The sequence below is a fragment of the Eschrichtius robustus genome, chromosome 3 (assembly GCF_028021215.1).
Source record: "Eschrichtius robustus isolate mEscRob2 chromosome 3, mEscRob2.pri, whole genome shotgun sequence".
Lineage (NCBI taxonomy): Eukaryota > Metazoa > Chordata > Mammalia > Artiodactyla > Eschrichtiidae > Eschrichtius > Eschrichtius robustus.
This window is the reverse complement of record NC_090826.1, coordinates 15,191,043-15,218,861: the sequence shown is the minus strand read 5'-3', so window position 1 is coordinate 15,218,861 and position 27,819 is coordinate 15,191,043. Positions and strand designations below refer to the sequence as shown.

Here is a 27,819-nt window from a genome sequence, read left to right as displayed (position 1 = left end):
ATTTACATGCCCAGATGAAATTAAAAGTTGGTAACAGTTCCAAGAGTACAAGGACACATGGTCAAAGTGTGAACTGGCAGAAATTCACATGAAATGTACCCTACTTGGACTTTTAAAATTTAAATGCTAATTCATTCAGTTAATAAAGACACTGAGTAGCAGATACGGGCTGAGAACAGAGTCTACAAAATTCTCAGCAACACATATCATTCATTTAACAATAGTTACTGTATGCCTCCTCTATCCCAGGGGCTGGGGGTCAACAGTGAACAAAACAGTCTCTGGTTCTCACGAAGTTTACATTCTAGGGAGGAGGGACAATCAAGTAAAGAAACAAATTGCAAATTCCAGATGGTGATAGGAGCTATTAAGAAAAATTAGTGGGGCTTCCCTGGTGGCACAGTGGTTCAAAATCTGCCTGCCATCTACCCTGAGAAAACCATAATTCAAAAAGAGTCATGTACCACAATGTTCACTGCAGCACTATTTACAATAGCCAGGACATGGAAGCAACCTAAGTGTCCATTGACAGGTGAATGATAAAGAAGATGTGGCACATATATACAATGGAATATTACTCAGCCATAAAAAGAAACAAAATTGAGTTATTTGTAGTGAGGTGGATGGACCTAGAGTCTGTCATACAGAGTGAAGTAAGTCAGTAGGAGAAAAACAAATACCGTATGCTAACACATATATATGGAATCTAAAAAAAAAAAAAAAATGGTTCTGAAGAACCTAGGAGCAAGATAGGAATAAAGACGCAAACGTAGAGAATGGACTTGAGGACACAGGGAGGGGGAAGGGTAAGCTGGGACGAAGTGAGAGAGTGGCATGGACATATACACACTACCAAATGTAAAATAGATAGCTAGTGGGAAGCAGCCACATAGCACAGGGAGATCAGCTCGGTGCTCTGTGACCACCTAGAGGGGTGGGATAGGGAGGGTGGGAGGGAGACGCAAGAGGGAGGAGATATGGAGATATATGTATATGTATAGCTGATTCACTTTGTGATACAGCAGGAACTAACACACCATTGTAAAGCAATTATATTCCAATAAAGATGTTTAAAAAAAAACACAAAAAAACGCCTGCCAGTGCAGGGGACGCAGGTTCGAGCCCTGGTCCGGGAAGATCCCATATGCCGCGCAGCAACTAAGCCCATACGCCACAACTACTGAGCCTGCGCTCTAGAGGCTGCGAGCCACAACTACTGAGTCCACATGCCACAACTACTGAAGCCCGCATGCCTAGAGCCTGTGCTCCGCAACAAGAGAAGCCACCGCAACGAGAAGCCACCGCAACGAGAAGCCCAGACACTGCAACGAAGAGTAGTCCCCGCTCGCTGCAACTAGAGAAAGACGGTGCACAGCAAAGAAGACCCAACACAGCCAAAAATAAAATAAATTTTTAAAAAAGCTTTAAAAAAAATTTAGTGATGTGATGGAGAATAAATAGGACACCTAGGAACTTCTTAAATGCTAACAATGTTATTATTATTTTTTAAAGACATTAGTCTCAAACCTTATGGATGAACTAGGGAGAAAGGAAAAATGTGAGGGGAAGAAAGGAAAAGAAAGGAACAAGAAGTGAAAGAAGAGAGAAACATGTTTAACAAACAATGGCCTATTGTGCCTATTATAGGGAGGCGTGTGTTTTGTTTTGTTTCTTTGAGTCAATGAGCTCAGTACACCAGGTCAAACCATATTAGAAATCTTCTATCCCACATACTCCTATTATACACAAATAAATAGATATTTTAAAACCAGAATATGGGGGAAATAAAACTGCTTTCCCTATGATAGGAAAGGAGGGGTGGTATTTATAAATAAATGTAGCTCTTCCTACAGGACAAAATCATATGAGAACATTACTCAAGCTTCAGAGTAAATCCTTGAAGAACAATTTTTAAAACAACTTGTGCCTAAAGTACATGCTTATGAGGGCTCTTTAACTCAGCTGTACAATAGCTAGGCTAAACACGAGCGATTAAAATAGTCATTTTTCAGCAAATCGGTGGGAAAAGAATGAAAACACTTAGTTATAAGGTGCCAAACAGAGAAGTGCTCAAGGGAGCTGTCCATTCACCTTGACCTCCCTTCAGTCTCTCTGAAGCCAGAGAACATGAAATTATCAATATGCAGCTGAAAGCCTGCCTTGGCCCTTCTTCCCTGCCTACATCTACAAAACCTCTATCTTATTATGGCAGGCTGCCGTTCCTGAGTCTCCATCTCCATTTTGAAGTACTAGAAAAGCAAGCAGCCAAAGATGTTTAAAGAGTTCTACAACCTCACTGCCTATAGGAATAGGAACTAACACACTCACTACAGAAGACTGTTCATTCCAGGGACTTCCCTGGTGATCCAGTGGTTTAGAATCTGCCTTCCAATGCAAGGGATGCAGGTTCAATCCCTGGTCGGGTAACTAAGATCCCACATGCCGCGGGGCAACTAAGCCCGCAGACTCTAGAGCCCATGCGCCACAACTAGAGAGAAGCCCGCGTGCTACAACGAAAGATCCTGAATGCCACAACTAAGATCGAAGGCAGCCAAAAAAAAAAAGTGTTCATTCCATAGTCTCAAATACCTCTTAAACGAAAGTCCCCCAAAATTACACTTCCATGCTTCATTTCTCATATGCCCTTTCTCTACGTCCATTACTTCAGGGACAACCCCCTCAAAATCTGAACTCAGCTTCTCCCTCAAAATTAAAAACTTCTTATCAACCTCATTATCATTCTCAAACAAATTCAACCATGTAAGCAGAAAAACAATCAAAATTATGAGCTTTTTTCTCACTACAGTCTCTCTCCTGCCACTTCGCATGATCAGTTACTAAGTCTTATATGTAACTTAGTATAATGAGGTGCACATGCACCCCTCCTGCTTTACTTCCAAATTCTGATCAATGACATCACCACTTAAGTTCTAACCTTGGAGTCATCTTTATAAGAAATGAAATGAGGCAAAGTTAACCCAGTTGGAGAGAAGATAAAGAAAATAGCATTTATTGAGTTCCTACTATGTACTTGGCACTGTGCTGGCCCAGGAGGTGGGTATTACTATCTCCTTTTTATAAATGGGGGAAAAAGTTTGAAGTTTCTCAAATAGACCCATTCCTTTCTGGTCTAACAGTTCAGACTTTTATCACTTCACATTCACAGTACTGTTAGCCTCCTCTACTCCTGATTTGTTCTATATAAAACACTGCCAGGACAATCATACCAAAATTCCATTTACATCACATAAGTTCCCTGTTGAGGGCACTGAAATGCCTTCTGTTTCCCTATCTGCCCACTGACTGGCCCATAGCTCAGTACATATTTGTTACTTAAAACCATCTCATGATTCCCTACGAGCCTCGACTTACTGAGCCCTGGGAGCAGAAAGTAATAGATTTTTTTTTTTTTAATTTTTGGCTGTGTTGGGTCTTCGTTGCTGCTCGCGGGTTTTCTCTAGTTGTGGCGAGCTGGGGCTACTCTTCGTTGCGGTGCGCGGGCTTCTCATCGCGGTGGCTTCTCTTGTTGCGGAGCATGGGCCCTAGGCACGCGGGCTTCAGTAGCTGTGGCTCACGGGCTCTAGAGAGCAGGCTCAGTAGTTGTGGCACACAGGCTCAGTAGTTGTGGCTCACGGGTTCTAGAGCACAGGCCCAGTAGTTGTGGTGCATGGGCTTAGTTGCTCCGCGGCATGTGGGATCTTCCTGGACCAGGGCTCGAACCCATGTCCCCTGCATTGGCAGGCAGATTCTTAACCACTGAGCCACCAGGGAAGTCCCAATAGATTTTTAAGACAGAGGTGTTGAATATGCAGAATGCATGTGAAAAAGCCAAAGCCAACTCAAAAGCCTTCAAGATAAAGTAGAATCTCTCTAAGGTAATTCACAATTCTGACTCCACCCAAACCAGCCTTGTTTAGGGAGCAGGCGGGTGCTGAAATTAGAATGCCTGGTTCTAACCCCAGCTCCTCCACTCCTAGCCACTTAACCTCTCCGTGCTTCAATTCCTCCTCCATAAAAGTTCAACCAGCCTCTGCTCAAGTTCTTCCACTCTCCCTGACTATCCAAGTCCAAGTCATTAACCAAAGCTCTACTAAAGACCCACTTCCCCCAACCCACCACTCCATTTACTTGACTTATAATAATAAGCAAAAAGTCTGAATAACTTATTTTAGTTTTTATCTGTAATCATATATCACCATGCTTCATTTAATTATTCCACCTGTGTATGCCCCACCAATGTCCCACTCATGAACGACACACACTACTTACTGCCTCAGGTGATCATCAGTGGCACAGTATCAATATCAACAATTATTACTACCACCATTTACTGAATATATAGTAAGTGCCAGGCATTGTGCAAGTATCTTGTGTACTTTTCTGTCCTTCAGTCTTCATAATCCTTTTAGGTAAATCTATCTCTTTATCCTCATTTCATAGTTAAGGAAGCCTCTACATAAACTCACTCATTTAATCCTCAAAACAACTCTGTGAGATAGCAATATTATTGCCAATTTACAAATGAGTAAGCAGGCACAAGAGAGGTTAGATTACTTGCCCTAAATCACACAGCCGGTAAGTGGTGAATTCGAGGATGAAGAGGTAGCTGTGATAAATTTCTTCATTTACTGACTCATTCTCAACATCTTTTATTAAGCACTTTTATTAACATCTTTTATTAACCACTCTTCTGGGAGCTGAGGATACAGCAGTGAATGAACCAGAAAACATCCCTGCTCTCATGGACCTTACAATTGGAAATTTCTTTTCCAATATTTTCATTCAAGGGCACAATCCTAAATCCTCTTAAATACTTTTTTAAGATTTCCATACAAAAATATCAAAATTAGATAATAAAAATTAGTATCGAAGAAATGTATGGTACTTGAAACCAGAAAACCTGGGTTAAATTCCCAACTTTGCCATTGATTAGGCCCTGGGCAAATCCCTTCACTTGACTCTCAATTTCATGACTTGTATTAAATAATGTATTAAGTTGCACACCAAGCACAGAGTCTGGCACTTAGTAAGTGAGTTTCCCTCTTTCCCTCTCCCCTCCAAGCAGTGACTTCATAATTTTTGTGTCGTCCCTGAGCACATGTTAAAAGGCTACACCGAGCTACACTAAGGGCTGAAAAGTTACCAATCACTATCTTACTTTCCAAGGCAATTCTAATTCCAGATCACCATCACTATGTTTCGGATTTCAGGCCCCAGGCTACTCTGATGCCTATAAACCACGTTACAAGTCGGGAATGACAGCAACTCACATTAGAGCCTGACAGTATCTATAAAATGCTCCCGATGACCTTCTTAGAGGGCACTTTTGATTCAGCAGAGGAGGAATGTGGCCTCCAGGCCAAGCTGCACGCCCTGTGCGAAAGATGTGACACGAGGGAGGAGAATTTCCAGCCTCCAGCCCAAGGTTGCGCCCTGCATAATGCTTCAACTCGCAGAGCTCCCCAACTCTCCTGCCACCTGCCAACCCGACCCCCAACTCCTCGGGGCTGCATCTCCACACCTCCCACATCGGGCGGCCTCCCAGGCTCCTGGAGCCCGCGTCCCCAGCCGCCGTAGTGACCTCCCGCCCGGGCCCGGGCAGCTCTCCGTGGCCTGAGGGGCTGGAACAGGCCGAACGGCCTGACCTCTCACGGGGCTTCTCCTCCGCCCTCCGGGTCAGCGGAGCCTTGAGCCAACTTATCGGCTCCGGGTGGGGCCTGCCGGAGACGAGGAACCCCTTACCTATCTTCACGACGGCATCCGCCAAGCACCGGTCCCACTTCCTGCCGAGCTCTGAATCCGACATGTTCCCCACCCGCAGTTCCAGCTTTCCGGACCGTCGGGCCTCGCGCTCAAACCCCAGGCAAGTCTCGCGAGAGCCGCCTCCGTTCCCAGGCCCGGAGGGCCGACGACGTACCGCCAGATATCGCGAGATGATCTGACAGCTTCCGTACTTTCCGGTTTTTTTCAGTTGGTCGTCAAGGTGACGGGTTGCCTGGAGGCCAGAGGTGACCCTGACCTTGGAGCCGCGCCTACCTAAGGGTTTCGAGGCAGACAGGTTTCCTAGGCGGCATCCAGAGCCCTGTCTGGAAGGTCCTTCCACGACACCAACTCCCGACGTTGGCCTTGGAAATTCCCAGGGCAAGTGAGGGCACAGCGCTGGATTTATTGATTCATTTACTCATCTTGGCTTTTTCTCCTTCCTCATTCACTCATTTATTGCAGTGGAACTCCCGCCTTCACCACTAACACAGAAATTGCTCTGGCAAACGTCACCTATTGCGGGGACTTCCCTGGTGGTCCAGTGAGTAAGACGACGTGCTTCCATTGCAGGGGGTGGGGTTCGATCCCTGGCCGGGGAACTAGAACCCACATGCATGCCGCAACTAAGAGTCCTCCTGCAACAACTCAAAAGGAAAGAGCCCTCATGCAGCAAGGAAGATCCCGCGTGCAGCAACTAAGACCCGGCGCAGCCTAAATAAGTAAATAAATATTTTTTTAAAAAGTCACCTATTGCCAAATAAAGTGGACGCTTTTTGATCTCTGTACAGCATTGGACACAACTGATGTTGTGTGTTGTTGTCTCTCTTTCCGGATCCTCCTTGTCTCCGCCTTCTCTTTATTCATTTGACTCCCAGGACACCAGTCTTTCCTAATTATCCTCTTCTGACTCTTCTCCTTAGGGGTCCATCCAGGGCTGTTTTTCTCTGCAGCTAGTTAAGTGTTGGTTCGCTGGGTTCCATCAATCCTCTTTACATACTCTCCCTGAGTAATTGCAAACAGTGCCAAATTCTATCTCCAGATCAAGCTTCCTATTCATAATTCAGCCTCTTTGCTGGTGTCCTTTAGTTTTCCCTTCCCGTTTCCATCCTCCATCCTACCAACAAATACAGATTTGACTCTATTATTCCTCTGATTAGAAGCTGTCAATGACTCCCATTCATCTACTGGTTATATTCAAGCTGCAACAATTCATTCTAGGAAACCTACACTAATAGAACTTAGAGGCCCCCTTCATCCATCCACTAATAGAGCATGGAGCCTCCCTCCATCTTCTTACTGTCGCAGGAGCTCACCTACCCCACAGGATTCTCTACATTGTATTGAAACATCTCTTTACAGATGTTTGTATCTGCCAGTAAAACTAGAAGCTCATTAAAGGCCTGAGCTGCCCCTTCTTCATCTGCACACTCCCAGTTCAGAGCACAAGGCCTTGGACAGTAGGATCTTCTACGAAATATATGAACTGAATTGAATTCATTCACCCATATACTTATTTATTCTTGACATCTTTAACAGCAGAACCACTGTTCTAGTCCTTGCTATGACAGAGCCCCTTCCTTCAGGAAGCCTTCTTTCCATGACGTGACCATCCTTCATCCAGCTCGCATCTGAACTATATATCAGACTATATTGTAATTGTTTGTGTGTCTCTTGGATGTGACTGTGAGCTCCTTGAGAGTGGGGGCTGTGCCATTTCTATATCCTGATGACCAGGAGAGAGCCTAGTATATATTGGATTTTTAATAACTGCTTTTCGAATGGATGTAAGAATGAGTATATAAATGATTGGCTGACTGATCAGTCTCAGAGATGTTAAGCAATGTGGAAGATGCACAAGGCTCTGCATTGTGTAGATTTAGAAACTGACAGAGGCATTTTTATTGGATTCAAGAGAGTTGTGAATTTTTGTAGAAGGCAGAGAGCAAATTACGAGAGCAATCAGAGGCAGATGGTATAGCATGAATTCTGGAGCCAGGCTGTCTGCGTTCAGATCCCAGCTTTTTCCTAGTTTGTATCTATTATTCTCTCTTTCCATGGTTCCTTTCCCAATACGATGCTTTATTCACTGCTGTAGCCCCACCCCTAGAACATTATCTGACACATAGTGTTTGCTTGATAAATATGTTGATTGAATGAATAAATAAATGAAAACTCTGGAGTTTTTATAGTTCTTAGAGAATAAAAACCAATACAAGAGGGAAAAATATATTTTTAAACAGCAATTAAAAAAAAAAAACCCAGCAAGACACTCACTGTAAACTTAGTTACATTCAAAATGATTAAAAATAGATTTCGCAGTGTTGGAGAAGGGAGTTACAAACATGGAAAGGGAAAAAGCTTGAAAGAATTCTTTGCTTTTGGATTGGAATTGAGCGTATCAGTGTGAACTCATGGTATTTAATGTAATAGAGATACATATAAAAGTGTGTGTGTGTGTTTGTTTCCCAATCCCGTCTGTGGAGAGGGCCTAAAAACAATGACATACCAGTAGCAATAAGCAAACCTAGATCTTGGCTTCTAAATACCATTCTCTACTTAAAGGACCCAGGGCTCCCTGGAAAATTGGCTAAGACTCCAGGGCTCAAGCAGGGAAAATTCAAGATGACCCTGGAATATCTTCTTGTTTCACATAGTAAGGAAGTCTTCAAAGGATGATAGTGTCATGTCAAAATGTTTTAGTAACTACAAACTGCCTAAAGAATTGCTTTGTTCCTAATTTGAACCCTTTGTGTAAGCTATTATTACCATCATTCGGACTTCTCCCAATTGTATGGAGCAAATTTCACAAAGATAGAAGTTTGCATTTCAAATGGGTAAACACAGAGTCTTGTAATAAAGCAATTTCACAGTAAGAGAGCCAGTATCTTTTTACATTGGATAGAAGAAAAGTGAAAAAAACTGTCACTTAAGTAGCATAGATTTTAGCCTTGACTGGTTAATCAACGAAACATAAACTCTTTATTTAGTTTACTAGGTTGTAATCCAGCTTCATTAACAACACAGATTAGAATATTTTACAGCACAGCACCTGCATATATAAAGGTCTTTTAGATTCCAGTATTATTTTTTCAATTTCCCTTCAATTAAAAACTAATTCCTTTCTTAAAGGGAGATTCACATTTTTTGACTCATATCTTCTCTAAGAGGAGTCTTATATCATCTTGCCACTTCAGTAATGTGTCCAAAGTCAAACAGCTACTAAGTAGCTTCCTTGTTTGTTTCCAAAGCCCAGGTGGCTGTCCTTTGTTGTTGTTGCTGTTGTTTTAAAAGCATGCATATGTGTGAAATACAACAAGCATACAGAAAAGTGCTAAAAACATAAATACAGCGTGACACATAAATTATTGTAAAACAAACACTACTAGCACTTCAGAAGCCCACTCCCTGGTGTGTCCTTTGCCAGATCATATCCCCTCCCTCCCTGCCGGCATAACCACTATTCTGACTTCTGTGTTATTCATTTCCTCGCTTTTCTTTAAGTGTTGTTATCTGATTATGCATCCTTCAACAATATGGTTTAATTTTGTGTGGTTTTGAACTTTATATAAATAGAATCATACAGTCTGTACTCTATGGTATTTGACTTCTTTTGCTCATTATTATGCCTTATGATTCATCCATGTTGTTGCATGTATAGTCCATTCTCGATTCATTGCTATATAGTATTCCATTATATTCTATCCATGATTTGTTTTTTGTTTATTTTATTGAAGTATAGTTGATTTACAATGATTTAGGTGTACAGCAAAGTGATTCAGTTTTATATCTATATCAATATATGTTTATATATATTCTTTTTCAGATTCTTTTCCATTATGGGTTATTACAAGACACTGAATATAGTTCCTTCTACTATACAGTAGGTCTTGTTGTTTATCTATTTTACATATAGAAGTGTGTATCTGTTAATCCCAAATTCCCAATTTATCCCTCCCCCCTTTCCCCTTTGGTAACCATACGTTTGTCTTCCATGTCTGTGAGTCTTTTTCTGTTTTGTAAATAAGTTCATTTGTATCATTTTTTAAGATTCCACAAATAAGTAATATCATATGGTATTCATCTCTGTCTGATTTAGTATGATAATCTCTAGGTCCATACATGTTGCTGCAAATGGCATTATTTCATTCTTTTTTTATGGCTGAGTAATATTCCATTGTGTGTGTGGGTGTGTGTGTGGGTGTGTGTGTGTGTATATAAAACACATCTTCTTTATCCATTAATCTGTCGATGGACATTTAGGTTGCTTCCATGTCTTGGCTCATAATTTGTTTATTTTTTCTACTCTCCATGGGTATTTAGGTTGTTTCCAGCTGGGTATTATTACCAACAAGGTTTCTCATCCTTGTACATATATCCTGGTGCATATCGGCATATGTTTTTATATGATATGTAACTAAGGAGGGCAATAGGGCTTGTTTATCTTCAGCTTCATTAGATACTGCCAACTTCAGCCCAAAATGACTGTACCAATTCACATCCTCACCAGCAGGGTATAATCACTCCTGTTGCTCCACATCCTCGCCAAGAGTTGATTTTTTTTAATTACACTCTAAAATTGTTGCCAATCTGATAGGTATGTAGTGGCATTTTATTGGGGTAATCCTTGCTCTTTCAAGTGATTAAGCTACTAGATCATGTGTTCTGAATATATAATAGCAGGAATGGGGGATTCGAACTGAATGAAAGGGTCCCTGAAAGAGGAGAGGATGACAGAGACACTTTGCAAACTTAATGCTTTGCTACCTTGAAGCAGGTGTACTGGGTTGAATAGTGTCCCCCACCGCATTCATGTCCTTCCCGGAACCTCAGAATGTGACCTTATTTGCAAATAGGATCATTGCAGATGTTGTTAGTTAAGATCCGATCATAAAGGAATAAGGGGAACCCAAAATCCAAAATGACTGGTGTCCTCATAAGAAGAGGAAGAGTTGTAGAGAGACAGGCAGATACAGAAGGAAGATGGCTATGTGATGATGGAGGCAGAGATCAGAGTTCTGTGGCTGCAAAGCCAAGGGGTGCCAGGGGGTGCCAGCAATCCCAGAAGCCAGGAAAGAGGCATGGACAGAGTCTCCCTCTGAGCCACCAGGAAGAGACCAACCCTGCGACAGTTTGAGTTTGGACTTCTAGCCCCCAGAACTGAGGGAGAATAAATTCCTGCTGTTCTGAGCTACCCAGTCTGTGGTTCTTTGTTACAGCAGCCCTAGGAAACTAAACTAGCAGACACCACACTAGATTGGAAATCGTGAGAGCTGGATCCCAGGCTACTCTGCCGCCAGCTGGTAGTGATATACCCACAGCAGCTCCCCTCAGATGGGCCTCCCCATCAGCTCTCCTCAGATTCTTGGATTTGCTTCTTCCCCTTGTAGCTCAGATCCAGCTTAATGGACGTCAGCGGCAGGCGGGGCCAGGCCGAAAGATGAGGCCACATTGCAGCGGGACAGAGACTGCGACCGTGCTGTTGGCCCCGGAGAGGCACGAGGGCAGGGGACACGGGTTCGATCCCTAGTCCAGGAAGATCCCACATGCCGCGGAGCAACTAAGCCCGTGTGCCACAACTACTGAGCCTGCGCTCTAGAGCCCGTGCTCCACAACAAGAGAAACCACTGCAATGAGAAGCCAACGCACCGCAGTGAAGAGTAGCCCCCGCTTGCTGCAACTAGAGAGAGCCCGTGCGCAGCAACGAAGACCCAACACAGCCCTAAATAAATAAATAAATTTATTTATTTATTTATTTATTTATTTATTTATTTATTAAATGAAGAAATGCTAAAAAAAAAAAAAAATGGGCCTAATGCTGGCAATGGCTCCCACTGTTACTAACTCCAGGGTATTACATCATTCCTCTCACTTTGTAAATAGTAACTTTACAAACTCTCCTCCATTTCCCAGTTTGAGTGGACCACGTGTTTCCTGCCTGGACCCTGACCCTAAACCTATGGGAGGTCCTTGCCCCGCCTCCATTCCCTACCTAACTCCACCCACCACCTTTGTTTCCTTCCTAGAGCATATCACAATTTGCAATTATCTTCTCTATTTATTTACTCCTTCCTTCTCCCCCTCCATCACCCAACCCTGCTTCTCCCACCAGACAGTAAGTTCCATGAAAGCAAGGACTTGACTTGTCTCATTATCACTATATGCCTAGTGCCTTGCAGTGTCTGGTACATTGGAAACATTTAATATTTCTTGAATGAATGGAGGAAGGACGAGCAGGAACGATGTCTTCTTCATGTTTGCCTCTCCAACACTATCCATGCCGGGTGCTCAGTGGTGCTCAGCTGATGTTCCATGTTCTCATATGGTCCTGCCTTTAGTGCCAGAGGGGCCCAGTGTGAAGCACAAGTTAAGAGTAACAACCAGAGTGGATTTAAGCGTAGCTTTGTGGCCAATATTTTTTTTAACTATATGTTTGAATTGACCTTAAAGGGAACACTTGAAAAGGTGCAACTGAAGGTGCATTTTCTGCCATTACCTGCATTTGACGTGGATGTGTGAGAGAGCATGAATTTGAGGCAAATAGCATCACTGAATTGGTTTGGATTTAAGCACGTGAACTAAGTGAGTGACAGTTGGTACAAATGTAATCATCATAGCTTGAGTATTAATATTTCAAGGGCCAACCAAAATCAATCAGACATTTTTCCACTATAGAGCTCCCCTGGCTAACTTAATGTCAAGTGACCTTTGATTTTGACCTGGATTATATGAACGCAGCCGTTATGGGGTAACTGGATATCACTTGTCTATTCTGTGGGTTAATAAAAAGTTAGGGAATGCAAAAATGATTTCTTAGCCAAAGCAATCTCTTTGGTAGAGAAAATATTTCTAAACATGGGATCCAAGGAGAAAAAAACGGCATTTTTGGCAGAAAATAGTCTGGGTAGCCTCTTCTTAATTTCTCTTCTGTCTCACAGCCAGAGAGGTGGGTGTCTCCGCCCTGAATTTGTACTTCGGTCTGTCTGCTTCTAAAGTCACAACTTTACCTGGGAGGTTGATAGATGTGTTTCAGAGGGTCTTTCCATGAATCCCTGAAACTATGCAAATCTTTATGTAGGAGTGCATATCTTTTTTTCTTTGAGTCTATAGCTTTCTTCTGATTCTCAAATAAGGTTGAAAACTATTGACCTGGAGTCAAATACAGGTCTGGGGATGAGGCCAGTCCCTCCAGCAGAGGGCGGTGGCTCCCACATTCACTGACCTCCTTGACCTTACAACATTGGTTGTCAAGAGATGGAAGAGGGGGCTTACCTGGTGGCGCAGTCGTTAAGAATCCGCCCGCCAATGCAGGGCACATGAGTTTGAGCCCTGGTCCGGGAAGATCCCACATACTATGAAGCAACTAAGCCCGTGCTCCACAACTACTGAGCCCACGTGCCACAACTACTGAAGCACACACGCCTAGAGCCCATGCTCTGCAACAAGAGAAGCCACTGCAACGAGAAACCTGCAACCAAGAGTAGCCCCTGCTCACTGCAACTAGAGAAAGCCCGCGCACATCAACGAAGACCCAACGCAGCCAAAAATAAATAAATAAAATAAATAAATTTTAAAAAAAGAAAGAAAACGTGCTCATTAGCACTAAAAAAAAAAAAAAAAAGGAGATGGAAGAGGGTGAGCCAGGTAGGGCTGACCTGAGGGCACCAAAAAAGAACACCAACCTTTCCCTGTTCTTCCTGTTGGATTGGTTTTGAAATCCCATTTCCAACCCCCAGTTGCCACATCATGGGATACATAAACTCTCAAGCGGTGGCTTTGGGGAAGACAACCTTCTCCCATCAACTTCCTGAACAAGCCTGGAAGATACTTCTCAAGGACACGTGTTCTTCTAAGCTTTTTTGCTCGTTTGTCAATGCTGGTTTCTCTTGCTTCCTTTATGGACATGTTTAGACCACCTGAACAAATGCTGATTCATAGGTCCTGGTTGGAATACATTTTTCAGTGGAAACTTAAATGAACTGACCTTGATTCTCACTTGGACACACTTGCCTATAGGATAAACACCTAGCTTCTTAACTTTGCATTCAAAGCCTTTTGAGAACGGTTCTACTCCCCCTTCAACTCTTTTGCTACTCTCCCACATGAGGTTGAAATGGAGCAGGGCCCTGTGGGGCCCTCCTGGGTACATATCCTTTCAGTGTCCCCCATTTCTCGTTTGTAGGAAATAGGTTTCATTCAGCCTCCTTGACCTTCCTTGAGTTCCAAAGGGCAGATTCAGTTGATTATCAAGGTAGGGAAGGAATGCAGTAACAAAGGAGGAGCAGTCAAGAAACAACAGTGCAGCCATGGGGCAGGGTCCTAGTTCTTCCTGAAGGAATATACATAAACAACACCTTTGAGTTCTGCTGCAAGAATTAAAGCCCCCACCCAGGTGGAAGATGGTAACTTCAGGTTGAGCACAAGATTCCTGGAACACTGCCCTGTTACCTCACCACCAACCAATCAGAAGAAAGTCTGCACACAGTGGAAGATAAGGAACACTCTGACCCCCTCCCCCGAATGATTCTCCCTTTAAAAACTATCATGGTCGAGCAGAATCTTCAGAGTTGGGTTTTGGACACAAGTCTGCCTTCTCCCCAGGTTGCCAGCCTCCTGAATAAAGCAACTTTTCCTTTCCAACCAACACTCATCTCTTGAGTATTGGCTTTTGAGCAGCAAGCAGCTGAACCTGAGTTCAGTAATAAGGTCTCCATGTAAGGTCTCCTTCTTGGCCAAATTATTCCTGCAATCACTTTGGACCTTCCAACAAGCTCCTGAAGAGGTCACGCCTTCCTTCCTGTTTTCCTAATCTCTCCCATTCTTCAGCCCCTTCTTCCTCCATGGAGCCTTCTCTGGCTGAGAAGCAGTGGATCATAGAGGTGTTAATGAAACCGAACAGGACCCTGTGGGCATGGGAGCCTTTCTGTTCAGCCTCCATGACCTTCCCTGAGTTCCAAAGGGCAGATTTGAACAGTTGCTAATCAAGGGAGGAGCAGCCAAGAAAACACCTGAGGCGAGATTAAAGGAAACAGAGAAGCTCATCAAGAAGATTACCCGAGACCAGATTAGAGGAGTGTAGGCCCTGCACGCACCCTAATCTTGTCAGCAACCCCAGCCTTGAACTATTGCTATAAAACTCCTCAAAACCCTGCCGGGCTGGGACCCAGTTTTTTGGGTATGGAGCCCGCTGTGCCCCCCTTTGCCCAGCAAAGCAATAAAGCTATTCTTTTCTACTTCACCCAAAACTCTGTCTCCAAGATTCGATTTGGCACCAGTGCACAGAGGTCAAGCTTTTGGCATCATTAAGGGCTCTGAAAGACTGAGGAAGCAAACCACAAAGATAATTGAGGGGAGAGTCTTGTAGGCACAGAGAGGAGCAAGTGCAAAGGTCCTGGAGTGAGAGCTTGCTTGACCCTTTAGAGGCACAGTATGGCTGGAACAGATTGTGCAAACAGGAGATGAAGTCAGAGGGGTGGTGGAAGCAGATGGTATAGAACTTTATAGGCCACAGCAAAGACTTTGGTTTTACTGTGAGTGAGGTGGGAAGACATTAGAGGGTTTTGAGGAGAGGAGTGACACCATCTCACTTGTGTTTAACAAGGCCACTCTGACCATTGTGTTAAGAATAGAATGTTGGGGGCAAGGCAGAAGCAGAGAATCAGAAGAATATTGCAATCATCCAAAAATGATGAAAAAGGAGGCAGTGAGAAGAGGTTGACATCAGGATGTTTTTTGAAGTTAGAGCTGATGGGATCTGCTGATCGATGGGGTGTAGGGTTTGAGGGAAAAAGAAAGAGACGTTAAGGATGGTTCTAAGATTTTCAGAGTGAGCAAGTGGAAAGGCAGGAATTGACACTGAGATGGGAAAAACTGAGAGAAAGAAGCTTGCATGGGGGAACAGAATCAGGAATTCCATTTTGGCTAGGCGAAGTCTGGAGCTGCCTAGTAGACCCAGTTTATGTGCTGCCCCATATTTCCTCAACTCTTTCTCCCCCCCGTGGCCCCTTGACTGCTTACTCAAAGAAGAGCCTTGGTCACCACACCTAATGGTCTCCTGCTAAGACCACTGGCTGTCTCAGTCTCTCCCAGGGTGAGGGCCAGGCTCCAGCTCACTTTCACCATGCCTGCTGCAACAGAAGCTGAAAAAGCTCCAGGCATCAGACCCAAACGACCAGACCATGGTGGATATGGTTCCTCCCAACGCTTCTGAGTCCAGGATTAAGTTCTAAGCCATGGCTGGGGGAGCGGGCATCCTCAAGAAGCCCCAAAAGGCCAGGGACTACAACTTGAGGTGCAGGGGTAAACTATTATCATTGAGAGACAAGAGATGAGAAGGAGTCAACAGATGAATTCTACTTCCTTCTGCAGGCCAGAAATAAACTTTACCTTCTTAAGAGGCAGCACCATGTGCCGTGGTGTCTCCCCACCTCCACCCCGACTCCCACCCTGGCCTCTCTGGAGATGTTTCCATGTGATCACACCACTAGTTGTGTTTTCTTATGAATATATGACTAGCTTGATAATGCACTCCCTTGTGTTTGCTTACCTTCACTCCTGGCCTCATTTTCCCTTTCTCTCACTCTCTGCCCTGGGATTCCACTTCTTCAATAGAGCATTTCTAAGGCACCTGGCTAAGTCCATATTCAAGTGGAAATACAGAGTGAACTGGGGAGAGGTCTGTGCTGGAGATAAAAATGGAGAGTTCAATGCATATATATATACACTTCTCTAAGATCACCTAAGGAAGGAGTATGACAGAGAGAAAGGAAGACCAAGGACTGAGCTTTGTGGCGCTGTAACATTTAGAGGCTGGGGAGTTGAGGATGAATCAGCAAAGAAGAATGAGAAAGAATGACTATGGCTGGGAGAAAAACCAAAAAGAATGGTTTTCTGGAAGCCAAAGGAAGAAAATGTTTCAAGAAAAAGAACATGATTAACTGGGTCAAATGAAGAGGAAGAACTGGCCATTGGATTTAGCATCAAGGAGGTTATTTTGGTTACATTGACAAGGACAGTTTCCTTGGAGGGGTCAGAACCAAAGTTTAAGACAGTGGATTTGAGGGAGATGAGGAGGAGGACTGGAGACAGCAAGTGTACCCTGTCTTTTCAAGGAGTTTGCTCCAAGGAGGGACAAAGGAAAAGAACAGTAGCTTGAGAAGGGGTGGAGTTGCTAGCGGGTTTATAGGATGGGAGAAATTACTCATGTTTGTGTGTGGAGGGGGATGATTCAGGATAGCGGGTAAAACCGATGATCCAAGAGAGACAAGATAGGAGATGGCTGCAGCCTGAAGTTCTCAGCAGAAATGCTAAGATTTTTAGATTCCAGGGGGCTGGAAGTAGGAGGTTTGATTCTGAGGAAAGAGGGAGGTTGCTAGACATCTGGAATTTCCTTTCCATGGATGCCTGGGTCTCCAGGGCTCAGCTTTTAAATCTGAACATTTCCTTTTTGATGTGGTTGGAATCCCTGAGCTCACAATGTGTTCCCAAGAGTATTTAATTAAATGGGAATCTGGTGTGCATCTGTGACTAATTAATGCTGATCAAAAACAATTAAATATTAAACGTCAGGGCTGTTACCTGGTTCCTAATCATTACAAAGGGCTGAATGTAATGATCAAGTCCTGACCTCCATAGGAACCAAGTTCATGTTAAAATAATGAAAGACTAAAACTGAGCTGATGAAAGAGCAGAAAGTTTGAAAAAATATTTGAAGCAATGAAATGCTGAGCATCAGGACAAGGGAATCTCTTAGAGTTCTCTTCCTCAATGTGTGGGTTTATACTGGATTTTTTTTCTTTTTTACCATATTTTTTTTTGACTGCACCGTGCAGCATGCAGGATCTTACTTCCCCGACCAGAGATCGAACCTGTGCTCCCTGCATTGGGAGCACAGAGTCTTAACCACTGGACTGCCAGGGAAGTCCCAGCGTGTGGGTTTAGAAGGGCCCTCTGGCTAATAGAAATAATGGCAGTTCCACTGAGCAATGTAGTAAACATTTCTAACAGCTCTTTTTAGAGCAAAATATGCTTTCATATGCTTTCACGTGCTTTCATTTTATATGATATATATAAAATGATGTAATTCATTCAACAAGCGTTTCATGAGATTTGATTTGGCCAATCCTGTGCTAAGCTCTGGGAATAAACAGATGCATAAGACGAACCCTCTGTTGTTAAGATCTAGCCTGGTGCTTCTCAGAGGGCGTCCTGATGTCCACCGTTGTCAGAACCACCTGGGATGCTTTGCCTTTCCTCTCTCTACTTTACCTAGTGTGATTAAGGGCAGCTGTTGTCTCCTGGTTTTGTAAACAATATTTTTGTTTCATGTCTTGTTGAGCGATTTTTAAAGATGGGGCGGGGAGAAACGACTTTGCCATCTTGAATCTTGCTGCCCATCATGACCCTTACGGTCCTGGTGAGGAGTGGGGCGCTTCCAGTGGACCCCACAGATGGGCTGCTTCTTACCCATGGGAGCAGGGTGGGAGATGGAAGGACAAAGCCCAAAAACAATGGCTTGGATGGGTGAGGTTGCTGAGAGCCAGGAGAGTGAGTCAAGCCTAAAGAACCATCTAGCAAAAAGATGGGTGGAGGCTAGGAACCATAGCATGAAGCCAAAACAAAGAGAGTTTATGAACAAGGAGCAGCAGGGTGGAAAGACAAGGAGGTGGTCTGGAAGGAGTCCAGAGACAAGCTGGGGATGCTTGTGGAGACTTTATATCTCATCCCTGCACCGGCTTGAATATGCTGCCCAGGTCATATAAAAGCGTCATGGTGGATGGGCCATTTGATGTTTTCTCCCTCACTGCCCATCTGAAAAGTGAACAGTAAGCTCCTTCATGAGAGTCTGAGTTCTGAGCTGTTGTCAACTTTAAAGTGCTCATTTGATGCTCTCAGGATGGTACTTGATACTTCAAATTCTTAATTTGTAAAGAGGAGACAAATGTAGTTCCCTCAACCTACTCTACAAACGCATGGGGATGCTCTGTGGACCAATGATACTTTCAGTCTGACTTTCCCCTTTGGGAATAGGATGCTCTTAACAGGGACCATTTATCCTGAGAGCTCAGACACTTCTGTCTTCTGCTTGAAACCAAATGCAGGAGAGGGAGGCAAGGAGGAAGAAGGAAAGGGAACTCACAATTCTGTTTAGCACCTGTTGAGTGCAAGGACCTTTCCATGTGTTGTTTCTTTTATTCTCCTAATGGCCATCTGGGCTGAGCCTTCTTACCCACTCTTACAGATAAGGAAACCACGTCCGTGGAGGACATGGAATTTCAATGCAGGTCTCTCTGACTCCAAAACTGTGATCTTCCCAGGACATCACAGTGACGGTGGCTCTGCCACTGCCAACACTTGTTCCTCCCTCCCCACCCTCAGTGAGAGGGACACTGTAAGACAGGAGGTGACCAACCTCCCTTGTTTCAAAGGAAGAAGATAAGCTGACTCGAGGCTGAAGTTTTCTCTGAAATTTTATGACTCTGATCTTTTGAACCATGAATAAAATAATTTTTACTCTTAATATGGTTAAACATGAGATCCTCTTATCCAGTGAATAAATGTATGTTGAACACCTAGTTTATAGAAGATGCTGCGACAGAATGTTGGAGGATTTGGAAACGTATAAAATATAGGCAAATCGTATAAAATCACTTTCACGGTTAAGATTAATTTGAATTCAGACATACTAAAAATTATCCAACTTTCAGTTTGAAATTTGTCACCGGCATTCACAAGAGAGGTCAGGGCGGGATTTGCCAGTAGGGGACTCACTCACCTGGAGGTATTAAAATCTTGAAAATGGATGAATTTCTCAAAGAAGATGGAATTACAAGGGATAAAAATAAAGACCAGGATAGAGCCTTAAATTATATCAATTTTTGGGAGCTGCAAGAGGAAGTTAAGGCGATGAAGCCCTAGGGATGAAAGAGGAGGAAGAGACAAAGGAAGAGAAGATAAATAAGAATAATAAGTTTAGAAAGAGCACACACAGAGCTGCAAGAGGGGGAGGTGCCCAGGGCTTCATAAAGGGCAAGATGAATGGGAATTTTTTTAAAACCACAGAGTACAAATATCAAGAGGTCAATGATTTTCTGCAAATGTCACATCTTGAGCCAGTGGTGAGAGCAGAAACCAGAGAGCAGAGAGTCCGAGACAAATCGAGAAAGCTGGTTCATTGTACAGAGGAAAAGGGAAGAAAATCAGATGCGTACATAGTACTCAACATTCAAAGTGGACTCTGAGGGAATTCCCTGGAGGTCCATGGTTAGGACTCAGCACTTTCACTGCCGTGGGCCCGGGTTCAATCCCTGGTTGGGGGACTACGATCCCGGAAGCCACGCGGTATGGCTAAAAACAAACAAAAACCCAAAATGGGCTCTGAAAGGATTAAATGCCTAAATATGAAAGGTAAAAATATATTCAACGAACGAACAGAACATAGGAGAATATCTTTGTGACCTAGGCAATGGAGACAAATCCTTAAGGAGAGAAATCTGTTAATTTGGTTACATCGTAACTAAGGAATTCTGCTCAACAAATGACACTGAGAGACAGTTAACAGGCAGATGACAGACTGAAAGGAGATATTTGCAATATCTAAAACTAATAAGAGTCTAATATTTAAAATATACATGGTGGTGAGAAACAAATCAGGAGTTTGGGATTAACATATATACACTACTATATTTGAAATAGGTAAACGACAAGGACCTACTCTATAGCACAGGGAACTATACTCAGTATCTTGTAATAACCTATAATGGAAAAGAATCTGAAAAAGAATAGGTATAGATATAGACATATAATTGAATCACTTTGCTGTACACTTGAAACTAACACAACCTTGTAAATTAACTATACTTCAATAAAAATAAATAACAAATAAAAAAATAAAAATAAGGGGGGAGGGAGAAATGGAGAGTTGCTGCTTGACAGGTATAAAGTTTCAGTTATGAAAGAGGAATAAGTTCTAGAGATCTGCTGTACAACGTTGCACCTACAGTTAATGACATTGCATTGTGCACTTAAAATTTAAGACGGCAAATCTCATGTTAAGTGTTCTTACTACAATAATAAAAATAAATAATAAAATAAGTCTATTAACAGTCAAACAAAAAAATAAAATAAAATAAAATGTACGTGGAATACCAGCACATCAACATGGAAAAGACAAACTCTTCGTAGAGGATGCAGCGGTGTTTGCCCAGATCCCCCACTTCAGGACTGAGGCACTCTCAGACAGAGTGGTGCCTTGCCCAAGATCAAGCACTCTTCCTAAAGGCATCTTGCATCCAATGACTGGTCCAGGAAGGAATATAAATGCCTTAGCCTCCTTGCCTCGAAGTGGGACAACTCTGAAAACCCATTTCAACTCCAGAGCTCCTCATGGTTCTGTCTGAAACCTTCAGAGCACCTTCATCAGAGTGCAGCTTCTCCCTCTGCATTCTGATTCTGATTCTCTTACTCAAAGGTTTAGTTCCTGAGAACACCCCACCTCTAGAGTTCTTACATGCAAATTTCAGATTCAGAATCTGTTTCACAGAGAACTCAACCTATGTCAGTTGATACTGGAAGCAAACTAAAATGAGATTTTAGAGCTGGATCACCTGCCAGTTGCCTGGCAGTTAAGACCCCGTCAACGGTGGTTTGTAGAGTACCAGGAGCCTCTGGCATGCAATTACGGGGCAGTTTTAAGGATTTTCACTGGTGGTGAACTGGAATGGGATATGAGAGGAAGAGAATGAACTGATGGGTGCAATCCATCAGGTGTTTGGGAGTTTTAAAGACTTTGGAATTGGATGGCTATTGCTGGAAGCTACCAATGCACCGGAGAAAGACAATGAAAGGGGGAGAGTGATTAATCACCAATAAAGGGTGAAATCACCAATGTGTTCCCTACCAAACCCAGACAGATCACAGAAGATGCCGTGGACTACTGTAAACTCCGCCAAGGCGTAACACCAATTGCAGCTGCTATGCCAGATGTGGTATCTTGGCTAGAGCTGATAAACACAGCCTCATATACATGGTATGGGGTCACTGATCTGGCAAATGCATTCTTTTCCATCCCTCTCAGAAAGAAGGACCAGAAGCCGTTCACGTTCACATGGAACAGACAAGAGTTATCTATTTAGTCTTGTCCCAGGACTATGTCAACTGCCATTTGTCCGAAGGGACTTGGACTCCGGATCACCTCATGAATAAAAACCTATCCTTGCCCTGGGTTATTTCATAGTCTAGGGAGAAAGACAGAAGGTAACAGAGAGATCAGAAAACAATCTACTCAGGGAGTGCTTGTACTAGTTGGGACTCTCGATTGCAAGGGACAGAAACCCAATTTGAACTGGCTTAAACAGTCCCAGGCTTGAATCTCATTGATCTGGCTCGGGTCATGTCCATCCCTGAACCAGTCACTATGGCTCGAGAATGAAATACTCTGATTGGCTAGGCCTATTCACGTGCTCAGTCCTGGAATGAGGGATGAGGTGGGGTTAAGATCAGCCCACTGGGCTGAAAGCAAGGAGGGGATGGTTCCCTAAAGGACAACTAAGGGCAACTAAGGAACTGAGGCTGATCAGGTAAAATTAGCAGATGTCCCTTGGAGGGCTCAAGTAGAGTAGCCATCTGCCCTGGGAGTCAAGGGAGGCTTCATGGAGAAAGTAGGCTTTTCTTTTAATTGAAGTACAGTTGATGTACAATATTATATAAGTTACAGGTATACAATATAGTGATTCACAATTTTTAAAGGTTATGCTCCATTTATTGTGATGATAAAATATTGACTATTTTATAGTAGCTTATTTTATACCTAATAGTTTGTACCTCTTAATCCCCTACCCCTATATTTCTCCTACCCCCTTCCCTCTCCCCACTGGTAACCACTAGTTTGTTCTCTATATCTGAGTCTGCTTCTGTTTTGTTATATTCACTGGCTTGTTGTATTTTTCAGATTCCACATATAAGTGATATCATACAGTATTTATTGGAAGTGGTCATTTGACTCAGACCCCAAGGAACAAGTAGGAGTTTGTCAGGTGGAAACGATATTCCAGGCAAAGAGACAGGCTTGTGAAAAAGCACGGAACTGTGAATGGGCATTGCATGTCTAGAGAAGAAAACAGTTCTCAGTGGTAAGGGATGGGGCTGGAGAGCTACTGAGCTCACCTTAGGGAGGATCTATCTAGAGAAAGGCAGTATAGACCTATGCCCAATACATTGATATGAAGTTATTATTGTCAAATATTAATTTGATTCTCTCTAGATCAGTAAAGGGGACTTTGTGTGAGGCAGAGTATCTAAAGTGTAGAATATTAGCTGCTGTGGGCAGAGATGTTTGACTCTTGTTCAGTGATGTATCCATGTGCCTAGAACAGTGTCTGGCACATGGTAAGAGCTCAATAAACATTTGGGTAATAAATGTCTGAATTTAACTTTAATAGTTCGATTAATTGTATTAGACATTCCATGAAATCCTTGAGTAAAGGAATAGGGCTGGGAAAGCTTAATAAAGACAAGGGCAAGGAGTAGGGAAATTGATGGGGTTGAAAAGAAATAGATAATAGTAATAATTAATTAATGTTAGCACTTACTGAGCACGTATCTATTAGAGGTTGCTTGTACTAGTCAGTAAATATCTAAATATCCTATATTCATTATCTCATTTAATCCTTATATCCACCCTATGAGGCAAGTATTGTGATCCCCACTTACACAATGAGGAAACTGAAGCTCAGAGAGGTTAAGTGAGTTGCCCAAGACCACACAGCTAGTTATGCTGATACTCAAACCCAATCTGTTTCTCTCTAGAGCCAAAGCTCTTAATAAAAATAAGTCCTTAAGAAAAACAAAGCAAGCACCTTTTACATGCCGGGTACTGTTCTAGGCATCATACACTTTCTACACCACAACACGTCCATGCTGGTGGCATTGTTATCACCATCATGCCTTATGTTAAAGACACAGAAACGAAGGCACAGAGAGGTGAAGTAGTTTACCTAAAGTCACATGTAAACAAACAGCACAGGCTGGATTTGAGCCCAGGCAACTAGTTCCAGTCTCCAGACTCTAAACTAATACCACCCTGCCACTTGGCTATGACACTGTCCTGATTCAGACGGGCATTTAGGCTGCAACTTATGATACAGTTTATTTTGATGAAATTAAGACTTTAGAACTAACCCTGAGGGGACTTCCCTGGTGGTCCAGTGGTTAAGACTCTGCGCTCCCAATGCAGGGGGCCCGGGTTTGATCCCTGGTCAGGGAACTAGATCCTGTACGCCACAGGGAAGATCCCTTCTGCTACAGCTAAGACCTGGTGCAGCCAAATAAGTAAATAAATAAATATTAAAAAAAAAAAAAAAGAAAGAAAGAAATAGCTCTGAGTTTGAATGCCTGATTTCCCACTGACTGGCTGGGTGACTTTAACCTCTCTGAGCCTTAATTTCCTCAATTGTAAAATGGGAATAATAGTCATACCCACCTTGCAACTGTAAGGATTAAACGAGGTTAATGTCTAACAAGTTCCTGGCATGGTTCCTGTCATGGATCAAGAAATTTTAGTGCCTTATTTATTTTTTTGCTTCCTGTCTTGTCAAGGATATTGAATTTAGATCAGAGGTTTTAACTCTTTTATGCCATGGACCTCTTTAGCAGTCTAGGGAAGCTGATGCAGCCTTTCTCAGAATGATTTTTAGGAACAAACAATAAAATTCATAGGGTTACAAAGGAAACTAAATATAATGAAATACCATTATCAAAAATGTTTTAAATCTGAATTTGTGATATAGTAACATACGTGCTTGTTAATGCAATGAATCATGAGACCGAGTGGCAGGCTTTATAACTACTACTAGTTCAACGTGAAGTGGGTAAAAGACATTTGGGGATAATTTACAGCACCTGTTATGTGAAATGAAGATATCTGTGATTCCTATTGATGTCAGTTGCTGGTCCTGCTAAGTCTACTGGGGTTTGTTGCCTGCGCTCATAATTGAAGGAAGCGTTAAACTCAAGTAAGAGGTTAGTGGAAAAAAAAAAAAAAGTTGTACTTTTTTTTCCCATCCAAGTTCACAGGCCCTTGGGTTCAAAACAGCTGGTCTAAAGGAAGGCGGTAGTGGGGAAAGTCAGGAATTGGCCGGTTTGTTTGGAAGCTCCTCATAAATGGGTCTCTTCGGTCATGCTTTTGGATATTATTTATTTGGCCCTGTATGGAGAGAAATCACACATCTCAAACTCACTGTGTCTTCCTTGCTGCTCCTCGAATGTGCTAGGCAAGTGTGGCCTTAGAGGGCCTTTGCACGGACCTGACTGTACCCTCTGACAGTAATAATCTTCCCTGAAACATCAGCCACCTCTCTCTGACTCTCACATCTCTCTCTCTTTTTTTTTTTTTTTTGGCCGGGCCATGCGCCTTGCCGGGATCTTAATTCCTCAACCAGGTATCCAACCCCAGTCCCCCCCCACCCTCCCACACCTCCACCCCTCCACCCCTCCGCAGTGCAAGCTCGGAGTCCTAACCACTGGACCGCCAGGGAATTCCCTCTCACACCTAAGTCTTCAAACGTCCCCTCCTCCGTGAGGCCTATCTTGATTACCCTACCTAAGTGTCTCCAGCCCTCCCAAAACCCTTAGCCTGCTCTAATTTTTCGTTTGTCCTTAGCATATACCACCTATCATGTTTCATAATTTACTTCTTTATTTTGTTTATTTTCTCTTCCTCTCTCCTCCACCCACCCCCGACTAGAATATAAGCTCTGTAAAGAAAGGGATTTTTCTTTTCTTTTGTTTTTTGTTTTTGGCCTGGCGTGGCATGCAGGATCTTGTTACTCTGACCAGGGATAGAACCTGTGCCCCCTGCAGTGGAAGCACCAGGTCTTCACCACTAGACCGCCAGGGAAGTCCCAAGAAAGGGATCTTTGAGAGAGTTTCCTGACTGTCCCGGGTCACGGGTTAGGACTTTGTGCTCTCACTGCCAGAGTCCAAGGTTCCATCCCTGGTGTCAGGTAATTAAGATCCGGCAAGCCAAGCGGCACAGCCAAAAAAAACAAAAAAGAAAGGAAAGGGATCTCTATTTTGCTCACTACACTACGAGAACAGAGGATGGCGCGTAACAGGTGCTCAATAAATTGAGTACATCAACGAATGAAGCATGGTTGCGGGTTGCGGGTTGCGCTTTACGGTGAAACAGCTCAGACCTGAGAACCAGAACCGGACTCTGATGTTGGCTGCCGCTGCCAAGCTGGGCTACCTGGGGCAATCCACTCAATCTCTCTCAGCCTTGGTTTCCCCAACTGTAACACAGGAGTCAAAAACCCTGTCTCACAAGTTTTGAGGATCCATTGAGCTAGTCAGTAAAATGCTGGCATTGGGCAGGTGTTTCATAAATGCTAGTTCCTGGTCCTCTTTGGATCTGGAGGAAGCAACTTCCTCCTGTTGGCACTGGGTCCCGGGAACTCCTGTAAGAGGGCAGGGCTCTTGTCCCTCGCCTTCGTTGTGTTCCCAAAAAGGCTCAGAATAGAACCAAAGTCTCCTGGCTCCACTTTTGTTGTAGCCAACAGACCACACGACCACTTTTTTCCTGTCCACGACTTTTCTTTTGAGGTGGAAAGTAGTCGTTGGAATAACTCACCCGGGGCAGGGAAAGGAAAAAACAGCAAAAATTGTTTTAAAAGGGAGTTATACAAGCATGTGCAGGAAAACCCCAGTGAGGGACATAAATGCTGATTCAAATAAGGAGGAAATATGAAATTTGACAGTTTTCCAGGCCTTCCCTGGTCCTAAATTTCCTCTCTTCCATCACACTTTTTTTTTTCTCGCCCACAAAAACAGGCATTAAGAAAGATGACAGGTCAAAAAATAGACCATGGAGAAAAGAGGAGGGAGTTGGAAGTCGTTGATCGGTGTGAGTATAAACGCTACTCCCCATTATCACCAGCCTATTGCCTAAGTCATGATGGGGAAAGGCAGGCTGCAGCAGAAGCTGATGTCTCCCTAGGGAAGGAGAATGAATTCTGGATCACTAACGGAGAACGTTTTCCAGGGCTGCTTTGATCTCCTGCCCGAACCAGGGCTGGGGACCAGCAGGCTGGGACTCCAAGGAAAACCGGACTTCACAGCAGTTTCAAGCAGCTGTCTGCCCACAAGGGCGTGTGCCTGCAACACATCCAGCCCAGCTTGTGCCCTGCTCCCGGGCCCTGGTCCTTCGGCCCCAAGGAGTCCTGCCTCCCCTTTTTCTCCCCACCCAAAATGCTGAGTTGGCGTCTGAAAATGCGTAAGTGTGAAGCGAGACTGCACATTGGTCTTTGCTGAGGATTTGCTTTTGCCAGACGGCTTGGTGGAGAAGATTGCGTTTCTTGGTTATTTTTAAACCGGGATTTCTGGAATTTGATTTGGAAAAACACAAAAACGAAAACCGGAAACTCAAGTCATGAGAGCCTAGTGGCTCTGGGCATCCTCTTTAGGTGGGCTTGCTACTCCCTAGAGTGGCCAGGAGCCCAAGGAGTGTGGGGCTGGCAGAGAACAGAGATGCACAGGGGTTCCAGGCAGCTCCAGAAAGCATCCCTGCTCTCCATCCCAGGTGAAGAAAATGCCACACCTACGTGACACCTCACTTCTGGCCCTTGCTACATGCCAGGCTCTGTGCTGGATGGTGATGGAAAGTCTTGGTCCCTGGTCATTATGGGGGCTCATCTTTTAGATGAAGAGATTGATGGTTGCAACATATTTACGATAGGAGCTTGATGGGGGAAGATACAAGGTGCGAGGTGGCGTGGCTAAACTTAGCCCAGAAGGATCCAGAGAGACTCCAACTATGAAACCTGAAGAATGAGTGGGAGTTAGCAAAGCCCAGCCAGAGAGGACTATGGGTAAGAGAGGGGTGTGGTGGGGTGGGGACAAGAAGACAGAGGCTTTGAAGACAGACAGACTGGACTTCTAGTTCTCTTCCTCCTCTGACAAGTTGTGTCATTTAAGCAAATGTGCCTGCCTTCTCCATACCTCATTCTCCTCATCTGTAAAACTGGGGATAATCTGAATCCTTTACTTACAAAAGCTAACATTTAC

The 27,819-nt window shown here is 43.6% G+C and overlaps 1 protein-coding gene across 1 annotated transcript in view; it reads right to left on the bottom strand.

The window, feature by feature from the left end:
* Positions 1–5,857, bottom strand: part of MICOS10 (mitochondrial contact site and cristae organizing system subunit 10) — a 35,630-nt gene extending 29,773 nt beyond the window's left edge. The window contains exon 1 of the mRNA XM_068539052.1: positions 5,743–5,857. Within this exon, the coding sequence (XP_068395153.1) occupies positions 5,743–5,806 (64 nt within the window). The 5' untranslated portion in view covers positions 5,807–5,857. The remainder of the gene's footprint in view (positions 1–5,742) is intronic.
* Positions 5,858–27,819: the final 21,962 nt, after the last annotated feature.